At 34.8% G+C, this 25,827-nt stretch overlaps 2 protein-coding genes across 6 annotated transcripts; one reads left to right on the top strand and one right to left on the bottom strand.

Moving 5' to 3' along the window:
• Positions 1–2,864: 2,864 nt before the first annotated feature.
• Positions 2,865–13,828, top strand: LOC126712938 (RNA-dependent RNA polymerase 6). 5 transcript variants are annotated; one of them, XM_050412488.1, is made up of 5 exons: positions 2,865–3,119; positions 3,931–3,973; positions 6,874–6,969; positions 8,857–11,631; positions 12,668–13,828. In XM_050412488.1, the coding sequence occupies exons 4-5, from the start codon at positions 8,911–8,913 to the stop codon at positions 13,559–13,561; spliced, it is 3,615 nt and encodes a 1,204-aa protein (XP_050268445.1). In that variant the 5' UTR covers positions 2,865–3,119; positions 3,931–3,973; positions 6,874–6,969; positions 8,857–8,910; the 3' UTR covers positions 13,562–13,828. The 5 variants fall into 5 exon arrangements, with proteins under 5 accessions (XP_050268445.1, XP_050268444.1, XP_050268446.1 ...); XM_050412487.1 differs by having other exon boundaries at positions 6,874–7,045; XM_050412489.1 differs by lacking the exon at positions 3,931–3,973 and having other exon boundaries at positions 6,874–7,045.
• A 699-nt stretch (positions 13,829–14,527) lies between these two features.
• On the bottom strand, positions 14,528–17,930 carry LOC126712937 (uncharacterized). The gene is made up of 5 exons (XM_050412486.1): positions 17,766–17,930; positions 16,298–16,411; positions 15,794–15,873; positions 15,286–15,410; positions 14,528–14,875 (listed from the first exon to the last, which is right to left on the bottom strand). The coding sequence occupies exons 1-5, from the start codon at positions 17,816–17,818 to the stop codon at positions 14,804–14,806; spliced, it is 444 nt and encodes a 147-aa protein (XP_050268443.1). The 5' UTR covers positions 17,819–17,930; the 3' UTR covers positions 14,528–14,803.
• Positions 17,931–25,827: the final 7,897 nt, after the last annotated feature.

The raw sequence follows: 25,827 nt of genomic DNA, 5'->3' as shown, positions 1-25,827 counted from the left end.
TGATCAACATTTTAGTTAATCTTTTTCGAAGTAGTGAATATCAAAGATTCAAAATGACTTAGGAGTGGCCATAACATCTTAAGGCATGATGATAATGACTTCATGTTTTCATATTTGAGTAAAGCCTCATTGGTGTTTTGAAATAGTCTCCTTTGAAAACTTATATCAATAATTATAAGTATTATTTTCTTGCGACCTATAGATCTAACTAATGCTCATAATAGTTTTTAGACAAAAATGCAAAACTGACCCTCTAACTTTTAGCTTTTGTCATTTCAGTCCTCTGACTTTGAGTTTTGTCATTTCAGTACTCTAAGTTTCAATTTTTGTCAACGTAGTATTCTGTTAGGTCTTAGTTACTGCTGCCGTTAAGTTTAGCCTTTTTTTTTTTTTTTTTTTCTTTTTTTTTCTTTTTTTTGAAAATAATTTTTGTAATTAAAAGAAAATAAAAAAGCTTAACAAAAAAAAAAAAGGAATTGGAAGGTCCCCTTCAGTCTTCATCCTCAGCCTCCCCGTTCTCTGCTCTCTCTCTCTCTGTAGCATACCAAAAATTCCAGTGACCAAAACTGAGTAAACTTTAACCCTGATAAAACTTAACCCGGCTCTAATTAAACCCATGGAAAAATAATATCCTCACTCCTTAGCCAAAAAGCCCTAAACAAATTCCGAAGCCAGTAAGCCACTTGTCTATCAAGTTGATAGCCGCCATGGATAGCGAGGAGGGAACTTAGCAACCGCATCTCGTGCTCGCTCACAAGCTCTTCCTCCTGAGGCACCTGGATGTCCAGGACATCGAGAAGGTCTACCTCAAAGATGAGGTCTTCGTTGCCGTCAAATCTGACGGTAACTCACCGCCGATTCCTCAACGATTCTCTTCGAGTCATTCCTCCAATTCCACCTCACATTACTTTATTTTGGTTTTTGTTTTTGTTTCTGTGTAGATATGGCTCCATTGTACGAAACCCTAGTGGTCGATTCGATGTTGGAGAGAGAGAGAGCGGAGAACGGGGAGGCTGAGGATGAAGACTGAAGGCGACCTTCCAGTTCCACGTTTTCTTTCTTTTTTCTTTTTTTTTTTCCAAGTTTTTTTTTTTAATTTTCTTTTAATTACAAAAATTATTTTCAAAAAAAAAAAAAAAAAGGCCAAACTTAACGGCAGTAGTAACTGAGGCATAACAGAATATTACATTGATAAAAATTGAAACTTAGAGGACTGAAATGACAAAACTCAAAGTTGAAGGATTGAAATGACAAAAGTTAAAAGTTAGAGGGTCAGTTTTGTATTTTTGCCTAGTTTTTACCTAGAAAGAGGGGTAAAGAAAAGAAATAATAGATTGACATCAATGCGATTTGTTTTTTTGTTCCTCTTTCAAAATTTCCCGGAACAAGCCACAAGTGTGAATTTTCTTTTCATTCTTCAATTTTCATGAATACCTTGGAGCATTAGGTAGTATAATTACACCGGTAAATGGCTTAACATATGTGTTTCTTTCTATGTTTTTTCCCCTTATTTTTATAGCTCTTTTGTCGAGGTAATGCTAATACTTAAATAGTTAAATGTGGTTTCCTAATTTCTAAGCCCCCTGTCAATCAAGTTCTCCTTTAGCAGACTCAACCTTATGCATCATTTCATTGATTTAAATGGTAAAACTTTATATTTATTTTGTTCAAATTATACAACAACAATAAAATTTTACTCTTCTCTTATCAAGATCTGTCTTTTCTATTGTGTTTTGCGATGGTTATGTGGATAAACTGTATCACTCATAGTGTATTTGGATATTGCTTATTTTGCTGAAATTGAAAAATTATTATTGAAAGTACTGTAGATAAAAGTAAAAGTTAGTTAAAATAGTACAGTGGGACCCATAAATAGTGCAAAAAAGTGCAATGAGGCCCTGAATAGTAGCAAAAATAAGTTGAATAGTGAAATAATTTTAATTTTTAATCTCTATCCAAACCCACATATAGTATCCAAATTTTTTAAGGTTAATTTTCGTTTGTTCTAATGATTAGTAAATAATAGGGATTTAAAGGGTTTATACAATATTCAAACAAAAAAAGACACATAGTATGTTAATAAGCAGGTGATGTCTAGTATTATATAATAAAGATTATATATATATTGAGAGGTATATTTTATATTATGTATATATATTTTAGTTGTACAAAATGGATGCCTTCACATTTATTTTTCTTATGTCCTGTAATTACTTTAAAAAAAGTATATCAAAATAATTAAGTCAAAGTCTAATTTAAATGTTTCGTGAAGTTTAAAGAATATTAAATCCCGTTAAAATTCTAGTATTTTAAATTTAGTTTTTTTATTACTTATTTTTCTATTGTTCCAAAATTTATAAAATCTTTTTATTCTAAAGTAAAAAAAAAAATTAAATGGTCTAGTACTTTCAATTAAAAGCAGGGTGGTCTTATAAAAAAAAATAAAAAAAAAATCAAAAGCGGGGTGGTGGGATCCACCGATGCTCACTCACATCAGATCAAACTCATTGATGATCAGACTCAATCCCCTTTTCCCTACCACCATCACATCCATATTTTAATTTGGCATCAATTTAACATTTTAGTTTCGTTTCAATTTAATCTATATCATTATTTTTTGATAAAATTATTGACGTGATAAATAATTAAAATAAAAAATTAATTTATTATTATGTTAATAATTTTTATTAAAAAAATAATAGTAAAAATTAAATTGACACAACTGATAAAGGGAACAAATTAAAATATGATATGACCTAAAAAATAGTGACAAATAAGCAGTTTACCCAAAAACAAATATCATAGAAAATAGAAAGGAAAGCAAAAAGCCAAAGCGGGAAAAGAAAATAGAAATACAACACACGTGATTTTTTAATTCTCTGCTCTCTCTCAAAAGAACTTGCTTGAAAAGTTTACCGAAAGAAACACACAACATGCTCTCTCAAACGAACTTGCTTGAGAAGTTTACCGAAAGAAACACACAACATGCTTGTTTTAAAGTAAACCACACTCGTTACACTGTCACACACATTCTCTCTTACTCTCTTTAATTGTCTCGCTCACACTTTTGAGGTTTTCAGCACTGTTTCGATGATCCCATGAGCTATTTGCTTGAAAAGGTCAGTTGGGTTTTATCTGATTTTGTTTAATCTATAATCGTCTTTGAGTTAATTGGGTATGTATGTTTATCCCAAGTTTCGGTTTTTTTTTTTTTTCTTACTGTGAAAAAGTTTGATTTCTTATAGTCATTGATTGATGGGTATGTGTTTGAGATTGTGTTTGAATGCTGGGAAATAATCAAATAATCGTCTTTGAGTTTATTGGGTATATATGTTTATCCCATGTTTCGGTTTTTGGCTATGGAAAAGTTTTAACTTTTATTGTTATTGATTGATGGGTATGCGTTTGAGATTGTGTTTGAACGCTGGGAAAATGTGTGGGAAAGAAATGGATGGTGGGATTCTGTATTGGGGTTTTTTTGTTTGTTTGTTGGTGAATGGGTATGCATGAAGACTGTTTGAGTGTTTGATTGCGGAGAAAAATGTTGGAAGAGAGTTAAAACGAAAATATGTACACATGGCTTGATTGATAGGATCGTTATTATGGAAGGGTATCAATTTTTTTTTTTTAATTTGTGATCAGGTTTATCCTAATTTAAAGTAATGCGTTGAAATTTTTGTTCACATTTGGCCGTTGACAATATAATAGGTAAAAGAAAAAGCAAAGAAAATAAAAATTTTGCATACTCATGAAATGATTATCAACACTGGTTCAAAATCATACTATTTGTCACCTCCTTAATTAATATACACTGTTTTACTACTTCCAATGTTATTTTAGTTCTTCCTCTACTTGTTTTAGTTTTTTTTTTTTTTTTTTTTTTTTTTTTTTTTTTTTTTTATAATAAAAAATTGAATCTCTTTCTAACAGGTGCATTGATCATTCTACTTTGCACATAATTAAACCGTCTCAGGTGACTTTTCCTCCTCTTTTTGATAATAGGAAACATCTCTATCTCTGAATGAATTTCTTTATTCATATCTTATCTTTTTTTATACTTTCGCTTATCCATTTAATATTATCATTTCAATTAGTGATTGTTTTATGCATATCTTGCTTTATAGCCCAATATTCAATACCTTAGAGACTAGCTTGTCTTATAATAATTTTATAAAATTTTCCTTTTAACTTAAAGAAGGATTGGCTTCAGTACGTCCATAGGTACTAGAGTGTTGCGAATATGTATTTTACAATTACAAGATACTCTTTATGAGCTTCTTCACTTCATCTACCGTGCTCTTATCTGATATTTTACATCCTCTTTTGACGTGTGACCATATGGGGAATTTCTCTACATGTTGCTGTTGTAGGCTTAGGGTTTTGGTAGGTAAGAGGGCTTGATTTTGGGTTGTAAGGGAGAAGTAATAGAGAAAAAATTTTGGTGTTCAAGGGTTGTGTGTACAGTACTACAAGAAAGAGAAGAAGTAAAGAAAGAAGAGAAATGGAGAAAAGAACAAATGAAGGCTAACACATGTCAAATTGTCAATACTCAAAACAATCAGTACTTTTATTTATTTTTAATTATTCAGCTCACTCTTATTAGACTAGTAGACCAAGGCCTCCTACAAAGTATGAAGAAAGCTCCTAATTAGACTAGTAAACTAAAACCCTAATAAGGTAATAAAAATTTAACTTAAATTCAAGGCTTTCCAAGTGAAGAGCTATTATAGAGTCTTGAGGAGGGTGGATCAACATTTTCCTGGGAGAAGCATATGGAGAGTTAGGGTTCTGCCAATGTTGGCTTTCTTTTTGTGGGTGTGTGGCTTTATGAAGGATTTTGACTGTTGATAATTTACGGATGAGGTGCATCATTATAATGGAGTGGCGTTTCATGTGTAAGAATGATGGGGAAAATGCAAATCATTTATACCTACATGATGATGGGGCTTGGGAATTGTGGTCCATGTTATTTTGTTTATTTGGAGTCTCTTGGGTGATGCCATTCTGTACAGGAGTTGTTGGCTTGTTAAATGAGGAGGTTTGGCAGGTGGTGACGTAGTTCATTTTTAAATCTATCTGTTACTAGCTTATGTTGTATGATAAGTAGTTTCCTTTTACTTTTAATAGTCTTTATCACTTGTAATAGAAAGTTAGTTTGTTGATAGATTGTTAGTGACAAATGCAATAGCCTATTAGTTAGTTAGAGAAGTTAGTTAGGCTTTGGCCAATCACATGGCAGCCATATGGTGGGTTCTTGTAACTAACTTGGTAGCTTGCTTATATAACTATAAATAAGCAAGGCTGCCCTCATTGTAACTAGTTGAATTTGAATCCAAGAAATCTACCTATGAGGTATTATTCCAAGAGTGTGTTTCTCTTGAAGAGTTAGTTCATTCTTTCTTTTCTCTAAGCAACTTAGCTTTCTAAAACATCTCTCCTTTTCACCATTTTTCCTCCATCATAATTTGGCATCAAAGCTTGAGATCCTTAGGATTCAAGTTGGTTTGCAATTTGTTTCTTCATTTTCTATCATCAAGAACCTATCAAGATCCTATCTTGATTTCATTTTTCTTATCCTCTTCTAGTGAGCCTAAGAATTTGTGAAGATGACACCAATAGTTTATAATAGAAGGAACAAGAAAGGTTCTGCAGCACATGAGCCTGAGTAGCAGGTTCATCCCAGGCAGCAGCCACAACCCCACCAAGAAGGAGAATCCCATGTGACATTGGAGCAGACTGCAGCTGCTAAGGGGGCAGCTTGCTGCCTTGACTGAGGAGGTGAGAAGAAACTGGCGTTATTATCCTAGAAATGATGATGAACCTGCTGAAGATGCTTGAAATTGACAGTCACAACAACTTTAGTAACCCAATTGGTCAGCCTAGAGGAGGTGTTCCAAGGCAAGTGCCTAGTCCTCCAAAGGGAGAACCAAAATGGGAATCAAACTTCAAGATTGAGTTACCTAAGTTCTATGGTAGCTTGAATCATGAAGAATTCATGGATTGGTTTAACCAAGTGGAAAGAATCTTTGATTTCCATGAGGTACCAGATTCCAAGAAGGTGAAATTGATCTCTATCAAGCTGAGAGGGAGAGCTTCAGCCTGATGGGAACAGCTCCATATCAAACCATTTTGGGTGGAAGGAGCAACATGTCCAACTTATACAAGAAAGGAGGTTGTTACACATTGCAGCAAAAGAAGGGGAAAGCTAGTCCCAAACCAATGGTCAAAATGAAGAATATTGGATGCAAGGGCATTGACGTGGCTGCTTACACTTGCAGCCTTGACACAAAGCAGCAATAGACCTTAATCTCTAACATGATGCAGCAGCTTAATACAGCAACTAATGAGAATGCAGATCAGTGGAGCTACTAGATCATATGCAGATCTCCAATAGTTTCAATGTGCATCACTTGCTGCATCCTACAACTAGTCACACTTGAGGACAAGTGTGTTCCAAAGAGGGACAGTCTTGATGCAGTTCATTTTTAATTCTATCTGTTACTAGCTTATGTTGTAATAAGTAGTTTCCTTTTACTTTTAATAGTCTTTATCACTTGTAACGGAAAGTTAGTTAGCTGATAGGTTGTTAGTGACAAGTGCGGCGGCCTATTAATTAGAGAAGTTAGTTAGGTTTTGGCCAATCACATGGCAGCCAAATGATGGGTTCTTGTAACTAACTCAGCAGCTTGCTTATGTAACTACAAATAAGCAAGGCTGCCCTCATTGTAACTAGTTGAATTTGAATCCAAGAAATCTACCTATGAGGTATTATTCCAAGAGTGTATCTCTTGAAGAGCTAGTTCATTCTTTCTTTTCTCTAAGCAACATAGCTTTCTAAATCATATTTCTTTTTCACCATTTTTCCTCCATCAGGTGGAGTACAAGGGGAATTTGGAAAGCTGTACTGTTGTGCTTAATGTGGTGTCTTTGGAGAGAACAGAATGATTGGTGCTTCGAGGGACAAGAAGTGTATGTGGCAAAGCTGACATATCTATTTCTGAAGTCTCTATATGACTGGACTCTGCCTTGTCCTTTGCCTTTTGTGGTGGGACTCCTAGATTTCTTGGATTCCTTGTGATTTCACTATTGCTGTATTTTTGTTTAGTTCTGATTGGTTCTTGGAGTAGGAATTAAAATATAGAGTTGCAACTACGTGAACATTGGTATTGAATGGAAATCATGGTTATGTTGTTTGGGTGATATATAAATTAACCTTCTTAAGTAGAACCTCTCAACATATTATCTCTACTCTATGACCCAACCAAATCCAAACACTCCTCAATAGCTATTCAATCAAACTCTTCTTTACTGAAGAGATCATTCAGTTTCACACTATCGTAGAATTTTGAAAACAAACTTAGCAAGAGAGAATGAAGAAATCTGAAAACAAACGTGCTTGCCTTAGAAGAAGAGAGATGCTTGAAATAACCATTTGTTTGTACAAATAATCATTTGTGTGAAACTCGAGATGCAGCGAGGTGAGCAAGTTTATTGATAAATTTAACCAAAATTTTGAAGAGAGAGAGAGAGAGAGATGTAAATGTGTCTGATTGTCTAGGCTACACTATATGTATTGGTTATATTTAGTGTAGTGTTTTTTTTTTTTTTGGTTGAGCTAGAGAAAATAGGGCAGTGTTTATGATGATAGAAACAATCTTATTAACCTATTTATATTGCTTTTGCAAAGCAAGATTTCTTTCCAAAATGAAAATTTGATGTATGTATGTATAGGTTCTGTTTAGTTTTGTTTTTTGGGTTGAACCAGAAAAAATAAGAGAAGTAATTATGATGATTAGAAACAATCTTGTTGACCTTTTTTTTTTTTTGGGTAGAAACGATAGCAATGATGACCTGTTTATATTGCTATAGCAAAGCAGGATTTCTATATAAATTGAAATTGTGATATTGGAATTTACTATGTAGCCTTGAAATATTTTCTCTTGAGTTGCTGAAAAAATAAAAAATAAAAATTGTGTTTTACAAATGCAGAAAGGAATTTTTTCTTCCAAAAATGAGAAAGAAAATATTACAGATTCCACTATTCCATACTTGTTTGTTAGACTTAGCACCTAATTCGCTAATGGGATTTAATATTCTTAATTGATTGTTTAAAGGGTGTTTTCAATAGTTTTTAATGAGTTTCCATATATTAACTTCCGTCATGTTTGAGTTGATGAAATAGATCTTTTCCGTAACCTTCAGTGCCAAATGTTGTTTTTAAATATTGCTTTAATTTAAATAGTAATGGTCTTTTCTTGCAATATTTCCAAATATAATTTTTAGGTTCCTGTAAGTAGATTATTTAGAAAGAAACTGATGCTTCTAACGTTGCATTACTAATATGTTTGGTATTGCAAATCAAGATTTTCAAACTAAAGAAGTTAGTAAAACTAAAGAAAATTGATGTTCATCTGGATTAGTTTTTTGCTAATTCCTTAAAACTGGGTAAAAATACTGTTGTCCCCAGAAAAAAATGAGGCCTTAAAAAATTGTAGATAGGCAAATTGCTAATAAGCTAAAGGAGAGACGCTAATACAAAGGCATGCTATGCAATACGGCATATTAGTGAATTCTTTTTGCCCTCAATGAGCTTTAGCTCAAATGGCACTTCATCCTTAGTCCTTACCCAATAATGGAGTTAAGGGTGGAGGTTGTAGGTTCAAGACCCATTGTGTGTGCGTGTGTGTAATTTACCAAAAAAAGAAAAGAAAATAAGGACAGTTCTCAGCTAACAGAAAAAAGGTTATTTATTTATTTATTATTTCAGAAATGGATTGGCTTTGTGGTTGAATTGTGATATAATCCTTGAACCATTTTATTTTAGGTTTCTAATGCAGTTTTGGGTTTTTGTATCAGGTTGACTTAGAGAGGTTTTTAGGATTTGAAACTAGCAGAATTTAAGGAAAAGAAATGGGTTCGGAAGGAAGCTTAAGAGAGACAGTGGCAAGTCAAGTTGGTTTTGGTGGATTTGACCGTCATGTCAAAGCAAAAGACCTTTTGCAATACTTAGAAGCTGAAATTGGACTTGTTTATAGGTGCAGACTAAAAACTTCTTGGACCCCTCCAGAGTCGTATCCAAATTTTGAAGAGAGCATTAAAACTGCAAACATTGAAAGCACAGATCATTATGTCCCAGTGGAGCCTCATGCATTTGTGCATTTTGCCTTGCCCGAGTCAGCAACTTGGGCTATGAATGCAGCAGGGCGTTGTGAGCTTTCTTTGAAAAATAATCTATTGAAGGCTAGTTTAGGTCCTGAAAATCCATTCTGCTTGAATAAGAGGAGGAGGGCTACAACTCCTATTAAGTTGTCTGATGTGCTTGTTGAGATTGGGACCTTGGTTAACCGAGATGATTTTTTTGTTGCTTGGAGAGGACCTTCTAGAGGGGTTGAGTTTCTAGTGGATCCTTTTGATGGGACATGCAAGTTTTGTTTCACAAGAGACACTGTTTTCACTTTTAAAGACACGAGCAAGCATGAAATGGTAAAATGTGATTTCAAGGTGGAATTCTTGGTGAGAGACATCAATGAGATCAAGCGATATTCAGAGCCATCATATCGAGTAATCCTATTGCAGCTGTCTTCATCACCCCGGGTCTGGTATAGAACAGCTGATGATGATATTGAAGAAACAGTGTCATTTGATTTGTTGGATGATGATGATCCTTGGATCCGAACCACAGATTTTACACCTAGTGGGGCAATTGGTCGGTGTAATTCTTATAGGGTTTCAATCCCACCCCGCTATGGCAGGAAGTTGGAGAAGGCCATGGATTATCTTAAAGAACGAAGGGTGCATGAGTTCTGCCTTAAATCTCCGCTCAGGATCCAGGATGAACCTGATTTTGGGTTGCCCATGTCAGATCCTTTGTTTTGTATTCAACACATGGAAGGCATAACCTTTGAGATAATGTTCTTGGTTAATGCTGCATTGCATAAGGGCATTTTCAATCAGCACCAGCTGTCAGACAATTTCTTTGATTTGCTGAAAAGCCAAGCTATGGATGTCAATGTTGCTGCACTAAAGCACATATGTTCTTACAGAAGCCCAGTGTTTGATGCCTCCAAGAGGCTGAAAATTGTTCAGGATTGGTTGCTGAGGAATCCTAAGCTTTTCAAGAGCCCTAAACAGCTGGATGATATTGTTGAGGTTAGGAGGCTGGTCATTACACCAACCAAAGCATATTGTCTTCCACCAGAAGTTGAGCTTTCCAATAGGGTTCTCAGGAAATATAAAGAAGTTGCTGATCGGTTTTTAAGGGTTACCTTTATGGATGAAGGGATGCAGACAATGAACTCCCATGTTCTTTCGTATTATGTTGCTCCTATTGTTAGGGAAATCAAATCGTACTCTTTCCAGCAAAAAACCAAAATATTCCAAAGGGTGGGTACATTTCTAAGGGATGGGTTTCATGTATGTGGTCGGAAATATTCTTTTTTAGCCTTCTCAGCCAATCAATTGAGGGACCGTTCTGCCTGGTTTTTTGCTGAAGACAGGAACTTAAGTGTTAACAAAATTAGAGATTGGATGGGGAAGTTTGACCATAAAAACATTGCTAAGTGTGCTGCTAGGATGGGTCAGTGCTTCTCATCGACATATGCTACAGTAGAAGTTCCATCAACAGAAGTTAATCCTTTCCTTCCTGATATAGAGAGGAATGGGTATTGTTTCTCTGATGGGATTGGTATTATTACTCCTGATCTTGCGATGGAAGTTGCAGAGAAATTGAAATTGGACATGGATCCTCCTAGTGCTTATCAGATTAGGTATGCTGGTTGTAAGGGGGTTGTGGCCTGCTGGCCAGCAAAAGATGATGGGGCCCGACTTTCTTTGAGGCTTAGTATGAACAAGTTCCAGTCATGCCATACTATCCTTGAGATCTGTTCTTGGACAAGGTTTCAGCCTGGTTTCCTAAACAGGCAGATTGTGACTTTACTTTCAACTTTGAATGTTCGAGATGAAATATTCTGGACAATGCAAGAATCAATGGTCTCCAGACTAAACCAAATGCTTGTGGACACAGATGTGGCGTTTGATGTTCTGACAGCATCTTGTGCAGAGCAAGGAAATGCAGCAGCAATAATGTTGAGTGCAGGTTTCAAGCCTCAAATTGAACCTCATCTACGAGGCATGTTAACCTGTATACGAGCTGCACAGCTTTGGGGCCTTAGGGAGAAGGCTAGGATTTTTGTCCCTAAAGGGAGGTGGCTGATGGGCTGCTTAGATGAGCTAGGGGTTCTTGAGCAGGGCCAATGCTTTATCCAAGTTTCTACCCCATCATTGGAAAACTGTTTTGCAAAGCATGGTTCCAGGTTTACCAAGAGAGGGAATAATCTTCAAGTAATTAAAGGGTATGTGGCCATAGCGAAGAATCCTTGTCTTCACCCAGGAGATGTAAGGATTCTAGAAGCAGTTGATGCCCCTGGTTTACACCATCTACATGATTGCTTTGTTTTCCCTCAAAATGGTGAAAGGCCGCATCCCAATGAAGCATCTGGAAGTGACCTTGATGGGGACCTTTACTTTGTGACTTGGGATGAAAATCTTATTCCCCCTAGTAAGAAGAGCTGGCCGCCCATGGAGTATGCTCCTGCAGAAGCCAAACTTTTGTCACGCAAAGTCACTTCTAAGGTACTTGATCCATGCTGTTTGATTCTAGGAACATTTGCTATCTGGAATGTGATAAATTTTTACAAATTCTAAAGTTCCATTCTTTCATTGTTATTATTTTGTACTAATCCCCTTATATGAAGATCCTTGTTATTTTCTTGGTGTGCTTCTCCAACCAAGATTATAAAGATAAGACTGGGGGGGTTGATTCCAGAGATTTATGACCCAATGTCATTTTGAATCTATATTATGGGGAGGAAAAGTAATGTTCCTTCTAGAGCAGGACAATGCAAGTGCTACTGTCCATGGGCACTTGAAATGATGCAATGTTCTTTTCACAACTAGTTCTTTATACCACAAATGGTGTTAATGATAGTGAATGACACTACTAAGACTATTTGAATGGCATAATGGAGTTCCGTACATGGTTGGTACAATTTCAAGGGGCTGCCACTTTATTGTGTTAATAACAATTTTAACATAGACTGAGCAAAAGCATTTGATGAAATGAAGTAGAATTCTGAGTAATGCACCTAAAGGATTGAGTAACTAAGATATGATACATTTGGCAAAACTTTGTATATATTTCTCTTGTTTGGTTTACTATGATGCATGCAATACAACCAAAATGTTCTCATTATTTTTCTCATTTGAAATTGTTTTAGAATTTAGAATTTGAGACTTTTCCAGATCTCATTTTTTATTTTTGAATTTAGACTTTAATGTTGTTGAGGATTTTCTGGAATGTAATTGTGGCTTGATGTACTCCTTGAAACCTATTAAAAAGAGGCTCCAGTTTTGAGCAGTGCAATTTGAATAAAAATCCTGATTAGAGATGTTTCTCTAAGTTTGATGGTGACTCCAAGCACCATTAGTTTGTGAAGCCAATAGTTTCAGGCAAATTCTAGGTGGTAAAACCTAGGATTTGTCCTGTTCATTTTTCTTTTCCGTTATTTCTATTTTCTACCCATTCCGTTGAGCATCGTACATTTTATTAGAATTCAGAGCATGTAACGGAGAAGCTCTCTTACTTTCAAATTCTATGTTTATTTTATAGGATATAATAGATTTTTTTGCAAGAAACATGGTGAATGAGAGCCTTGGGACAATCTGCAATGCACATGTGGTTCATGCTGACCGCAGTGAGTATGGGGCTTTGGATGAGGACTGCATCACACTAGCAGACTTAGCAGCTAAAGCTGTTGATTTTCCCAAGACTGGGGTGCTTGTCACGATGCCTTCACATCTGAAACCGAAACTGTACCCTGATTTTATGGGGAAGGATGATAATCAATCCTACAAGTCCACCAAAATCTTGGGAAGACTTTATCGGCAAGTAAAGGATGCTTATGATGAAGATATTGATGCGCCTTCAGAGCTAAATTTTGTCCCTGATGATGTCCCTTATGATTCAGATCTTAAGGTTTCAGGATCTGACGATTTCATCATGGATGCGTGGCATCAAAAGTGCTCTTATAATGGGCAGCTGATTGGTCTATTAGGACAGTATAAAGTGAAGAGGGAAGAAGAGATTGTAACTGGGCACATCTGGTCCATGCCCAATTACAACAGCAGGAAGCAAGGGGAGCTCAAGGAGAAGCTCAAGCATAGTTATAGTTCTCTGAAGAAAGAATTCAGGCAAATTTTTGAACACATTGACTCTGACTTTGAGCAACTCCCTGATGATGAGAAGAATTTAGTCTACGAGCAGAAGGCCTCAGCATGGTACCAGGTCACTTATGATCCATACTGGGTGAATAAATCACTGGATTTGCAAAAATCAGTGGATTTGCTAGAATCAGATGGTCCAAGGGATGTAGTGATGCTGAGCTTTGCCTGGATTGCAGCTGATTATCTTGCTCGGATCAAGATTAGAAGCGGTGGATCTGACAATGTGGACTCTGCTAAGCCCATTAACTCTCTGAAGAGGTACCTCATCGATCGAATATGACCAGCACTTGAAGCTTTGAGAGCTCTCTTATTGTGCTGCTCATACATTATTGCTGCAAGGCCACTCTACCAATCTAAAGATAAGTCGTACGTATCTGTTGTTAAGGTGTTTACCCTCCTTTGGGCCCTGGATGACATTTCCTTTTGAATTGTTACTTGCTGCTCCAACATGTTTCTTGCTTGTAATCAAGCTCTTAGAAATTTCTCTGTATTTTGACCTTATAAGATCTTACTGGTAATGCAAAATCGTATTCTTTATTGTGGCATAGCTTATGAACTGTGGTACAAAAGACATAAGGTCTCTTGCATAGGATTGTCAATTATGCACTATTTTGACTACTGGACGGGCAGATACATTTTGAGGTCTGAGATGATCATGTTTAATAGGGGCTTTTTTACATTTAAAATCTATTACAAGTTTATAAATTAAAAAAAAAAAATTACTATATATTGAGTTTATTAACTGGTAACATAAGTAAGTAGGGATATTTGGCTTTCAAAGGTGAAAGAAATTTGTTTTGGGGAAGGGCTTAAGAACCATCTTCTTCTTCAATTTTTTTTAAGACAACACATGTTTTTAGATGCACGGGCTGTCCAAAAAAGAAAACCCCCAGTCATTAATCTGGACCATTATCCAACATATCTATAATCTGGACAATACTGCAATTTCCGCTGGGGTGAGGGGAGAAAAGGGACACTAGCAAAGAAATAATTAAAATAACAAAATTTCAATGCCACAAGAAGGAAAATACTCAAATATTTAACCCTTTCAAATGTCATTGTGATTTCTCAAAGAATATAATAAAATCTTGAATTTTTCCCAATTGTAAGACACACAATCAATGCGTTAAATGATCAAAACTCAGGCATTTTTAGTGGTTGCTACTTTTTCAAGTCCAAAGTTAATGCTAGAGGTTAGAGATGTCTATTATAGATCAAAAGAGGAAAAAACATGAGGATGGAACAATTTCAAAATAAAAACTAGGTTTTGCATCAGTAACAAGATAGCATTGAATATTCACTGAATTAGAGACAAATTGACAATGTCCCAGCCAGATAAATAGCAAAAGATAGCTATTGAATCTTCAAGCTTGAAATAGTAGACTCGATGATTAAGCACAAATTAAATTTCTCAACCACTTTTCTTTTACAAAATATGTCTTCACCACCGTGATTAAAGTGATCATGGCTGGCTCACTGTCATGTGCATGAGTGAGATGGCACGAAACGCTCCTCTCATACTTCAAAACTCAGCTGGAGGCTTTAACCTAATCAGCCTTTTGATTCGATCTTTGTCTGTGTTCTCGAGGATTCCCTTCACAATAGAAGTATAAGAAAAGCATTAGAATTTTCAAGATAAACTTGTTGCTCTACACCTGCCACCTTAAAATCCAGCATCATTTTCACAAGGAAAATCTTTAATCAAGCACTTATGCAATCATCTGGTTTTTGCAGGTTTGAAGCAAGATAAAAGCATACAGGGACAACATCTATAGGACTAAACAACAATTATTTTAGAATATTAGGTTGACTTCTAATTAGTGAATCTAGGCAGCTGAAGTTCTTTCAAGTCATATGATGAAGATTGATGCAAAGAAAGGAAAACTTTACTAAAAGACCATTTGGTTTTTTTGCTGTAGGATGCAAATGTCATACAAAGAAAAGGTACATTATTAATTAATATAGCAACTAAAAAAAAAAAAAAAAAGAGGACATAAATCATACCGTCCAAACTATTTCATCAAGACACAAGCATATCTTTCCATATTTGTCAAGAAACAAGCGTTCAGTTGGAGGTTTTGCGCATACATCCTTGATTGTTGAGGTTATCACAAAGATCACTTCAGCCACTAGAGAGAACCCAAGAAATAAGTAAGGGACAACATTGAAAGAAAGAAACAAAATAAGATCAATAAAATTAGGTAGAAGTTGTTGCATTGGTTGTTTTACTAAAATGTAGGCATAAACTCCTTTTTTATTTTGTGTTTAAATGCCTCTGTTCCAAATAAAATCACTTTGTGCCTTCAAATGCATTAGAAAACAACGAAAAACTGATACATATCTGCAGGATGTTCATATTCAGAAAATGACCATGTAAACCAGATCTTAAACAGCTCTCAGCTTTAACACTAAAACTGCCAGCAATTTCTAAATCAGCATGGATTACAGCTTCCAACCATCTTAAACCTATTTTCTCAAAATGCGCTCACAAAAAGGGAGCCATGCCACTTACATGCAAGTTCATCATACTCATCCTTGCCAACAACATAAACCGAGACATCCCCAAGCACCGTATAAACAATATAAACAGACCTGGCAAAAATTACAAATGTCACTCATAAGGATATATAAATCATGTGACAAATATTCTTACATTTAATCACTGACACTTAGGCCTTAGCTCAAGAAAAAGAAATAATGAAAAAAAGAAAAAGATAATCTTCCTATTGAATTAGCAGCTTCAAAAAAGGAAAACCCAACAGATTTTATGGGATATAAAACGTTCTTTACAAAGACATTCAATCACCTTGTAATAGAAGATGGTAGAGTGGATGCAAGTGACAGGCTCAAAGAGTAACTACATATAGATAAAAATATCCTAAGAACTCTTCAAAACTAATCTCTTTATTGTCTTTCACGGAAAATTATCATGAAATACACATTCTTGATGACCCAAAAACATGTTTACTCCATCTCCCAGTTGATGAAAAAACCTGGAGGAGTGAACTTTACTTACTTGTGTGATGCCACAAAGAGCTCTTCGTTTTTTGCACCTTTGAGATTATCTGTTCCCAGTTTGACTAAGAAAGATCTCCAATGCAATCGCTCCTCAGTTGGAACTCCATGATACCTGCAATGAAAAAAAACCATGAACAGGCTTTTAATTTACATCACATTACTATCCTATGAAGGATCATGCAGGAAAACACATCACTACATATCCATAGAAAATTTGGTTCCACTCAATTCCCTTCTCCAGATAAATTGTCTACAAGATACTTAAAAGTACACACACATACAAAGAGAAAAGAAAAGAAAGAATGAAAAAAAATAATGAAAATAATAAAAACGGAGGATGAAGAAAGAAAGAAAAGAAAGAATGAACAAATAATGAAATAATTCAAAACCAGGGGATGAAGAAGAGAAAAGAAAAGAAAAGAAAAAGGACAAATGCTAATAAGGATTACAAACAGAAACAATGGTCTGAAAACATCTTCCCTAGCTAAAACCCTTTTATTTTTCATGTTAATTGGATGTTATATGCTTTCTATCTACAAACTCATGTTACTTGAAATTTAAACATTATTTATTTTATAGAAAAGAGGGTATTTAAACCTCTTCAAGTACTTAACTATTTCCTTAGGTGTGTGCTGTCCTCCCGTCCCACACACACACTAGGTTATTACAGGGAGGAGTCCATTGGGGGTGGCTCTAAGATATTGGCTAGAGGATTTCAACCCAGGATCTCATAGATATCATGAGGCCTTAAGAACCATTAAGCCAACTCCTTTGGTTTGAAATTTAAACAATTTCATGATGTGATGGTTATTGATTTACAATCATCCTGATATTTTGCAAGCATGGAGAGTATAACAAGGCAATGTAATCCAATGGTTGATTTATCAACATTCTATTTCAATGAAAAGTTATGGAATAGTGTAATATTGAATAGAGTTGCACCGGGAGTGACTTGAACCTCATACATACATGCATACATACATATATATAAATATATACACACACATATTCCAGAATTAAGGACACCCTTTCCAACATCCAATTCCAATAAATTAGACCCATCATTATTTTTCTCGAATTTCCCATTTCTTAATTTCATGAATTACTAATGTACTTTTAAAATGTCATGTCCAAGGTTTAGGGATTATAAGTTGTACACATAAATGACAAAACAGCTCCAAAACCCTAGGTATAGCAAGGTCAGAAGAACCAACCAACCCAGTTATCTATGTAGTACAAGAGTTTCATTTTTCGATCACAGATTCATATGAACAACACGAAGAAGTTGTAAGAAAACAATACTAACATTTTTTATTTTTACATAATCATAATCAAAGTGTTCGACGAAACAAAAGCAAAGGATAAACGAGGAGAAATGAAAATGAGTTTGAAGAAAAGGAAAATAATCGGAGAAGCTAGTTGAAGAAAAGAAAAATAATGGGGAAGAGCTAAAAAAAAAGGGGTACCGTTCGACAAGAATGTTGCCCACAGAGTTGGAGATGAGTAACGCCAGCAACATTTCTTTCTGTTTTGCCTTTTACTTCTGCCTTTGGCTCTTTCTTTGAGTCCGGTATTGTTGTTGTTATTATTGTTATTATTTTTGGGTTTCAATTTTCTGACACGGAGTTTTGGTAAAGGCAAAGTTTGTGGATAAGAGTCCGGTATTGTTGTTGTTATTATTGTTATTATTTTTGGGTTTCAATTTTCTGACACGGAGTTTTGGTAAAGGCAAAGTTTGTGGATAAGTATTGATACTTTTTTTTTTTTTTTTTTTTTTTTTTTTTTTTTTTTTTTTTTTTTTTTTTGGGTCTAATGGCATAATTAAATTTTTTTTTTTTTTTTTTTATAAGTTTGTTTTGAAGACATGGATTAGCAAGAGAGTGTTTTATCTTGTAGGCATTTTAAGTGGAGTATTTTTATCAAGTTGTTCTCAAGTTTTTTTTTTTTTTTCCTTATTAAACCTAAAGTTTAGGGATATTTCTGAATCACATAAAAATCTCGTCTAAAGAGGAGAATCCTCTTATAGATAATATAGAAGACATTTAATTGATTTTTAGTATAGGTGGGGATTGAATTCCACATTTTTTTTTAAAAAAATTCTACACATAAAAATAGATTTCCTTGCAATGCTACACACATAATTAAAAAAAAAAAAAAAATTCTCAACAATTGAATTAGTATGATTTTACTAGTTATTATATCAACTCATCATTAACATAACTTTTTTATCTACCACTAACAATTTGCAATGTCAGTTAAGTGTGCAATTTTTCTTTTTTTTTGGTCTATAGACTTTCTTTAGTTTTCTTCCTGTTTGGATGAGAGGAGTCTCTTTCAAACTTATTTATGTGTGTGTATTTAGATAGGACAAATTTTAATTTATGACGTCTATTTCGTGATAATTACTCTTTATCATATCATTGAGTTAAGACACTAATTATATTTTGGTGTAGGTGGAGTTTGAATTTCATATGTCTTATTTGACGACAAAAGATTTAATTAATTAAGTTAACTGAAATCCTCCAAACTTATTAAATAAGGTTAACTAATATTACGTAATTTATTTTATTTGGCTTAGGAATCTACTTCCAAACCTTATTTGTATTTTTTTTTATTTTTAGATAATATACATGACTCATTAAATTATCCCAACAACTCACATAATTTTTAAGTAAGCCATGGAACTAAAAGTATACATGATTGTTAATTTAGGTCATCACCTACATTTGTAAACATATGAAAATATTTTCTAAACGTAAAATATTTTCATGTGTTTGATTGGTAGTGAAAATACTCTAAATACTCCGCCACCATAGCTTGAATCCATCATGCACATGAGCAATTACCCAAAACATAACCCAAATCATATGAAAAACACATGACCCAACACTTTTACCCAGTACCCAACACTAACAACAACAATACCCAACACCAATAACAGAAAAACACAACTTGTAATAAGGTTGTCGTTGTTCTTGCAAGTGTAGTAGTGGTAGCAATGGTAGAGCAAAGACAATGATGGTGGAGAAGCGACAACAACACATACAAATCTAATTTTCATCATACACGCCACAACACCACTATGAACCCTTTAAGAGTTGTTGCTGGTCAAATTGGGAGAGAAAGAGAGACGTTGGGTCAAGAGAGAGAGAGAGAGAGAGAGAGAGAGAGGTTAGGTTATGAGGTGTAAAATGCTTTATGCTAGAGAGTGGGTTACTTTATGGTCAAAATGAATATATTTTTAGGTTGACACTATTTTCAATCAGAATAAACATCCCAAAAATGGCAAAAAAGTTTTTCGAAAAATATTTTCAATAAAACTTAAAGAACATCCATCTAAGCTGGTTGGGGGAAAATTTTATTTAGGCGTAAATGCACTTTTAGTCCTTATATTTTGATGTTTTTCCATTTTAGTCCCTACATTTTATTTTTTCCACTTTTAGTCCCTAAAACCAATTTACGCTTTCCGTTTTAGTCCTTGAAGCACTATTCCGTCACCAAACTAATGGGAAAACTGGACGTGGCTGACGTGAGTATTAAAATATTATTAAAAAAATTATTTGACATTTTTTAAATACCAAAATTAAAAAAAATAATTAATTACTCAATTTAATGTTACTGTAGAAAGAATAGAAACCCACCGAATCAAAGAACATGAAACCCAGCAAAACATGAAACCCAGCAAAAGAATAGAAACCCAGCAACCAAAACCTCATACTCTCTCTCTACCCTCTCTCACTCACCGCTCGCCCTTTCGTCTTCATTCTCTCTCAAAACGATCTCAAAGACGCCACTTCATCCTCCTCCGACGACTTGCCCCCCGATCCCACCACTCCCCATGACTCGTCCGAGTGGGACGAGTTCGGCTCTGAGTCCCACTCACCTCACAAGTCCGAGGACGAGCTTGACCCTAGCTCCTGGCGCCCGATCTTTGAACCTGACTCCTCCTCCTCCACCTCGGCCCCACCCGATCTAGTCCCTGCCTCGGAGTTCGATTCGCTCTTGATAGGGTGGCCATGGAGATCGACATCTTGTAAGGTATCCTTGGCAGCCTTAGCGACTTCGATTCGCTTGAAGAAGACGAAAGCGTAGTTGCGAGAAGAGTAAGAGGTGACGCTATCGAGCGCACCGTACTGGACAAAGAGATCCATGAGATCTGAGTCCGCAACGTTGCTGGCTAGGTTACCGACCCAGAGATTGTTTGATGGCGTCTCCGATTCGTCGGAGTCGCCGCCGATTCTTCCTGGCCTGGTGTTCATCATCATCGATTTGTTGTTCAGAGGTGGCATTTGCGGATCAATTGGGAATTTGGGTCTCACCACAGAGAGAGAGAGTGATTGGGTTTGGAGAGAGAGAGAGAGATAGAGAGATTTGATTTAGGGGAATGGTCTAGAGAGAAAAAAGAGAAGTGGATGAGAGTGAAAAGAGGGGCAGATGAGGTTTGATTGGGTTGGTGGTTTCAGGTTGCTGCTGTGTTTACTTTAAATTTCTGGGTTTGTTTTTTTCATGTGGAATTTATTATTTTTCTGGGTTTATGGGTTTGATTTGTTGGAGGATTCAGTGGAGGAAAGGGATTTTGAATGAATTTTTGCATGTGAATTTTTGCATGTTTAATTTTCTGGGCAACCTTCATGTTCTTTCCCGAAGAACATGAAGAACATGTAACTTTGTTCTTCCGAAAATAATGAAAAGAAAAAAAAGAAAAATTTTTAATTACTCTTTTTAATTGGTTTATGTTTGTTATTGTGTTCTTTGCGTTTGTGTTTATGTTTGTGTTTGTGATCTTGTGGTAATGTTTAAATTTGAGTTTGTGTTTTTTGTGTTTGGTAAGAATATGAATCATATACGGGAAACAACATAAAGAACATGAATATGTTCTTCTGAGTTCATCAAAAAAAGAATATGTTCTTCTGAAAAAACAAATGGAAAAAAAAAATTCTTTTTAATTAAAAGAAAGTAAATTTTTTTGTTGGAAAGAAAATAATTTTGTTTGTTTGTTTTTTTTTTATTTTAATTAAAATTGAGTAATTAATTAATTATTTATAATTTTGGCATTTAAAAAATGTTAAATAATTTTTTTAATAATATTTTAATGCTCACGTCAGCCACGTCCAGTTTTTCTGTTAGTTTGGTGACGGAATAGTGTTTCAAGGACTAAAACGGAAAGCGTAAATTGGTTTTAGGGACTAAAAGTGAAAAAAATAAAATGTAGGGACTAAAATGGGAAAATGTCAAAATGTAAGGACTAAAAGTGCATTTACACCTTTTATTTATGGGCATACACGTCTGGCTCAACCAATTTTAGGGCCCAAGACGAAAATTTTAGGTGGAATTTTTATTATTATTATTTTTATATATTTGAATATTAATTAAATATTAAATATTTAATTAAAGCTAATTTCATTATTATCTTCTAAATCTTTCTAATGGATTTCTTGCAACTTTACTAATGATGTGGTCACTGTATCCTCCAAACTTGCACAAATAACCGAATAAATTAATACTAATACAAAAAATAAGCTATTCTTAAAGGATAACTAATGAAGATATACTTGAAGAATTAAAAAAAAAACCCAGTACCAATGGAAATGGGAAAAATCAAATAACTAAAATATAAAAATCTTTAAATAAAGTAACACATTATCACATCAACCCCCGTGACAGTGTCTAAAGTGAGAGTCTATACTATAGACTCTCTATCTATTGTTAAAAAAAGGTCCACACTAGTTTTATTTATTTTGATTTTTGAATGACTGTTGGGCCTTTTTAATATACAATGCATTTTATTAGTTAATAAAATGGGCCTTAATTTTTTTTTTTAAATTTAGGTAAATGGTAAATAAGCCTTAATCAAAATATAATATAATGTTAGAAAATGCCTTATTTTATTTGGGACCTTTAGAGTATTTTTGGTAATTTTTCTATATTTTTGTACTGTTTGGATAATGAACAATGATATTTACCTTTTACCTACTTACTTTTTCAAATACATCTTTCAATTGATTTTCTATCATTTCTCTATCTCATTTAAATATTATTTCTTTATTAATTATTTATTCATTTTTAACACACATATTCCCATACCCCCATCCCCACTCCTTTCTCTACTAATTTTTTTTATTTAGTTTTATTTTTTTGCTAATGTACAGTAGCCCATTAAATTTGATAAGCTACTGTTCATGAGCCAAAAAAAAAAAAAAAAAAAAAAATCATGATTTAGAGAATCCATTGGAGACCATTTTTTTGGGTCTCATTTTCTATTATAGAGATTATTTTGCTTTTACCTAAGCTATTGGAGATGCTTTTAGATGATTGCCTTAGTTGCCTATATGCTGGAGCCGACTCTGTGGGTAGGGCTGTCCAAGCAACCCGAAGACTCGGCCAAACCGACCAGACCCAACTCGTCACGGCCAAATTCGACACCTCCGATGGTTGGTGACGGTTCCTATCCTCTGAAACCCGATTCCGACAGGTCGAGTGGCGGGTTTCGGTCTCTAAAACCCGAGCCACTCGATCCGACTAACAAATGCTTAAAAAAATGCCAAAATTACCTAGATCCGACAACTTTCTGGTGCTCCTTAGCTCCGATCTGGCCACTCTTGGTTTTCCTTCACTTAGATCCGGTGGTATTTGCTCAGATTCACTTAAATCCGGCTAAGATCTACTCTCCTCCTTCGTTAGATTTTGCTCAAATCCGGTGATATATGGTTAGATCTAACTTAAATTGGCGAAGATAGGCTTAGATTGGCGAAGATAGGCTTAGATTGGTGAATATAAACATAGATATTTGGTTGAATCCGGCTATTCTTAGTTAGATTAGGCTCCGATCTACTTGAATCTGGCAATATTCCGTTAGATCCGGCGCCTTCAACTCAGATCGGCAAAGATAGAACTTCTCCTCCACCCGCCGTCGCTCATCATCAGACTCGACCGACCCGACCGTTCGCTTCCCTGAGCCCGACAGACTCGACCCGTGGTGGTTGGAGGTCGATTGCGGGTGTGTTTTTGTTCCACCCGATCTGAGCGGGTCGAGTTCGGGTTAAGGCCAAAACCGACCCAGATCGACCCGTGGATAGCCCTATCTGTGGGCATATGTCTTTCATGGACCATCTAAGTGTGAGTTTGGATAGCACTAATGCGTTTAGGGTTTGGCCTTTTTTTGGGGTCCCATATGGCATTGTTCATGGGACCACCAAATTCAGCAAAATGCGCATACCCATGCATTTTTGGGTCCTACAGTACTATTTACACATTTAAAAATTATTTTACTACAGTGTTTTTAGTAAAAAGTTTTTAGTTTTCAGCAAATAAGCGGTATCTAAACAACCCCTAAGTTAGGAGGATAAAGTAGTAACGGTAGTAATGATAATATGATCCAATTGAGGTTTAACTGATTGCTAAGTAGTAATATTATCTTTGTTGCTGTTCCATATGTGTGATTCAAACTCCTTATTTCCCTCTCCAACTATATATATATATATATATATATATATGGGCTAAAGTACAAAATTTGCTTTTTATTTATTATGTGGAAATAATCCATTGAATCCTCCCATGATTGGAATAATCCATGATATTTATATCCTAATTGATGGGTTCTCTCATCTGATGCAAGTGTTGCTCGAAATATAAAATTTAATTTTCAGTAGCTCAAAGTTTCTAGAAAGAGAGATCATAGTACCCTCTCTTTACCTTGCCAAGAGTGCCAAGCTCGAATTCCACTAAAAAAAACTCGACCCAAGAGTGGTCCAATCCCAACACAAAACATGTCAAGCTCGACATAAGGAACCCCACATTAAGGATAATAGAATATATATACATATATTTTTTAATTGTTAAAAAAATTTCTTCCATGTTGTTCAGAAATCATCATTAAATTTTTTTTTTTTTTTTTTTTGGTTGGATAAGTTGTTATATTTTCTTCACTGATTGATTGATTACATAGAGCCCATTTTGTGGGTCCGCAGATTTTGCCCACGGAATTGCACGAATTGAAAACGGAATTGGGCTTAGATACACCGCGCCATTGAACTTACAAACAAAACGGGCCGTATGGGCCCACACCCATGAACGAATGTGCAACATTGGGCAAGACAAATAAAGGGTCTGGACCGTGTGGTCCACAAGTTGTACAAACCTAATTAAATAGGGTGATATGCAGAAGCCAAGCAAGAGAGTAATACTATACTGGAGGATGTACCGGTTTAGTTGGCGGTACGATATATTTCAGATACCGATATGGTCCACAAGTTGTACAAGCCTAATTAAACAGAGTGATATGTAGAAGCCCAGCAAGGGAGTCAATACCGTATTGGAGGATGTACCGGTTTGGTTAGCGGTACGATATATTATGGATACTGGTTAATACTAGTGTACCGTTTCGGGTTTACCGTTATGTATATTATTTATATATTTATTAGTCAAATTTTATAAATGTAAAAGTTTACCATAAAATATCACATTAATTCAGAACAAATTATTCATGATTTTAAACTTTAGCATCAATTAAAAAAAAAAAACACAATATAAAAAATAAAAAACTTAATTGTTCATTACATACTAAGAAATCAAATAATACTAATAAGTTATAATATTTACAATAAACAAAAAGTGAAGGAATGAATTAAAGCAAAAAAAAAAAAAAAAAAAAGAAAAAGAAAAGAAAAGAAAAGAAAAGAAAGAAAGATGGACACGTGATGGCTCTAAAATAGAAAAAGGTATATAGTAAGTGCATTAAATTGCCACACCATTTCCACCTAACCATCTGACATCATTAACTAAATATTAGATAAGAAAATTTGAAAGACACAAAGCTGAAAGCACACAGTTGTAGTGCATCAGCAGTGAAGAAACCAAAGACGCAAGAAAAAAGAAGAAGAAGAAGAAGAATAGAGAAGTTGCAGTGGCATCTACAATGGAGAAGAATGAGATCTAAATTAGAAAATGGTATAGAAGGGAAAAAAAATGAAAGATTTGGAGCACAGATTTCAATCATTAGGCACTAAGTCAATGAGTCACATACCCATTTTTCTCATCTTCTTCTTCCTTTTCTTTTTCTTTTTTATTCTTGTTTGTACCGATCCGAAATATCTTTACCAGCCGAAACAACCTGATTTCGCCTATACGGTTGGTATTTTTTCCGGTATGAAACAAGGGGTCTACTTGTATCGGTGCATTGGCCGGTACGATATATACCGGCCGTACCAACCAGTATAGTACGAAAATGACTTCCTTGCCCTGAAGGCCATGAATTTATCATTAAAGTGAAACGTGAAAAAGTCACTATCTTTATTAAGTGTATGTTTGGAACAGTATATTTAGCTGAAATTGAAACTTTTTTGCTGAAATTGTAGAAAAAAATGTAAAAAAAAAATGTTCAATAATACAATGAGACTCATAAATAGTATCAAAAGGTGCAGTGAGACTCATAAATAGTATCAAAAAATGTAATAGGACTCATGAATAGTAGCAAAAAATGCTGAAAGTGGATATAAATTGAAAAATTCAGCTCATCCCAAACACATATTA

This window comes from Quercus robur, chromosome 2, assembly GCF_932294415.1.
Source record: "Quercus robur chromosome 2, dhQueRobu3.1, whole genome shotgun sequence".
Lineage (NCBI taxonomy): Eukaryota > Viridiplantae > Streptophyta > Magnoliopsida > Fagales > Fagaceae > Quercus > Quercus robur.
This window is presented reverse-complemented; position numbering and strand designations above follow the sequence as displayed.

Excerpts from the sequence above, each read along its gene's own strand:
- LOC126712938 (XM_050412491.1), top strand. The coding sequence starts at position 8,911 with ATGGGTTCGGAAGGAAGCTTAAGAGAGACAGTGGCAAGTCAAGTTGGT. Across the intron at positions 11,632-12,667 it reads CACGCAAAGTCACTTCTAAG|GATATAATAGATTTTTTTGC; the intron begins GTACTTGATCCA and ends TTTATTTTATAG.
- LOC126712937 (XM_050412486.1), bottom strand. The coding sequence starts at position 17,818 with ATGTTGCTGGCGTTACTCATCTCCAACTCTGTGGGCAACATTCTTGTC. Across the intron at positions 15,874-16,297 it reads CTCTTTGTGGCATCACACAA|GTCTGTTTATATTGTTTATA; the intron begins GTAAGTAAAGTT and ends AATTTTTGCCAG. Across the intron at positions 15,411-15,793 it reads TGAGTATGATGAACTTGCAT|TGGCTGAAGTGATCTTTGTG; the intron begins GTAAGTGGCATG and ends GGTTCTCTCTAG.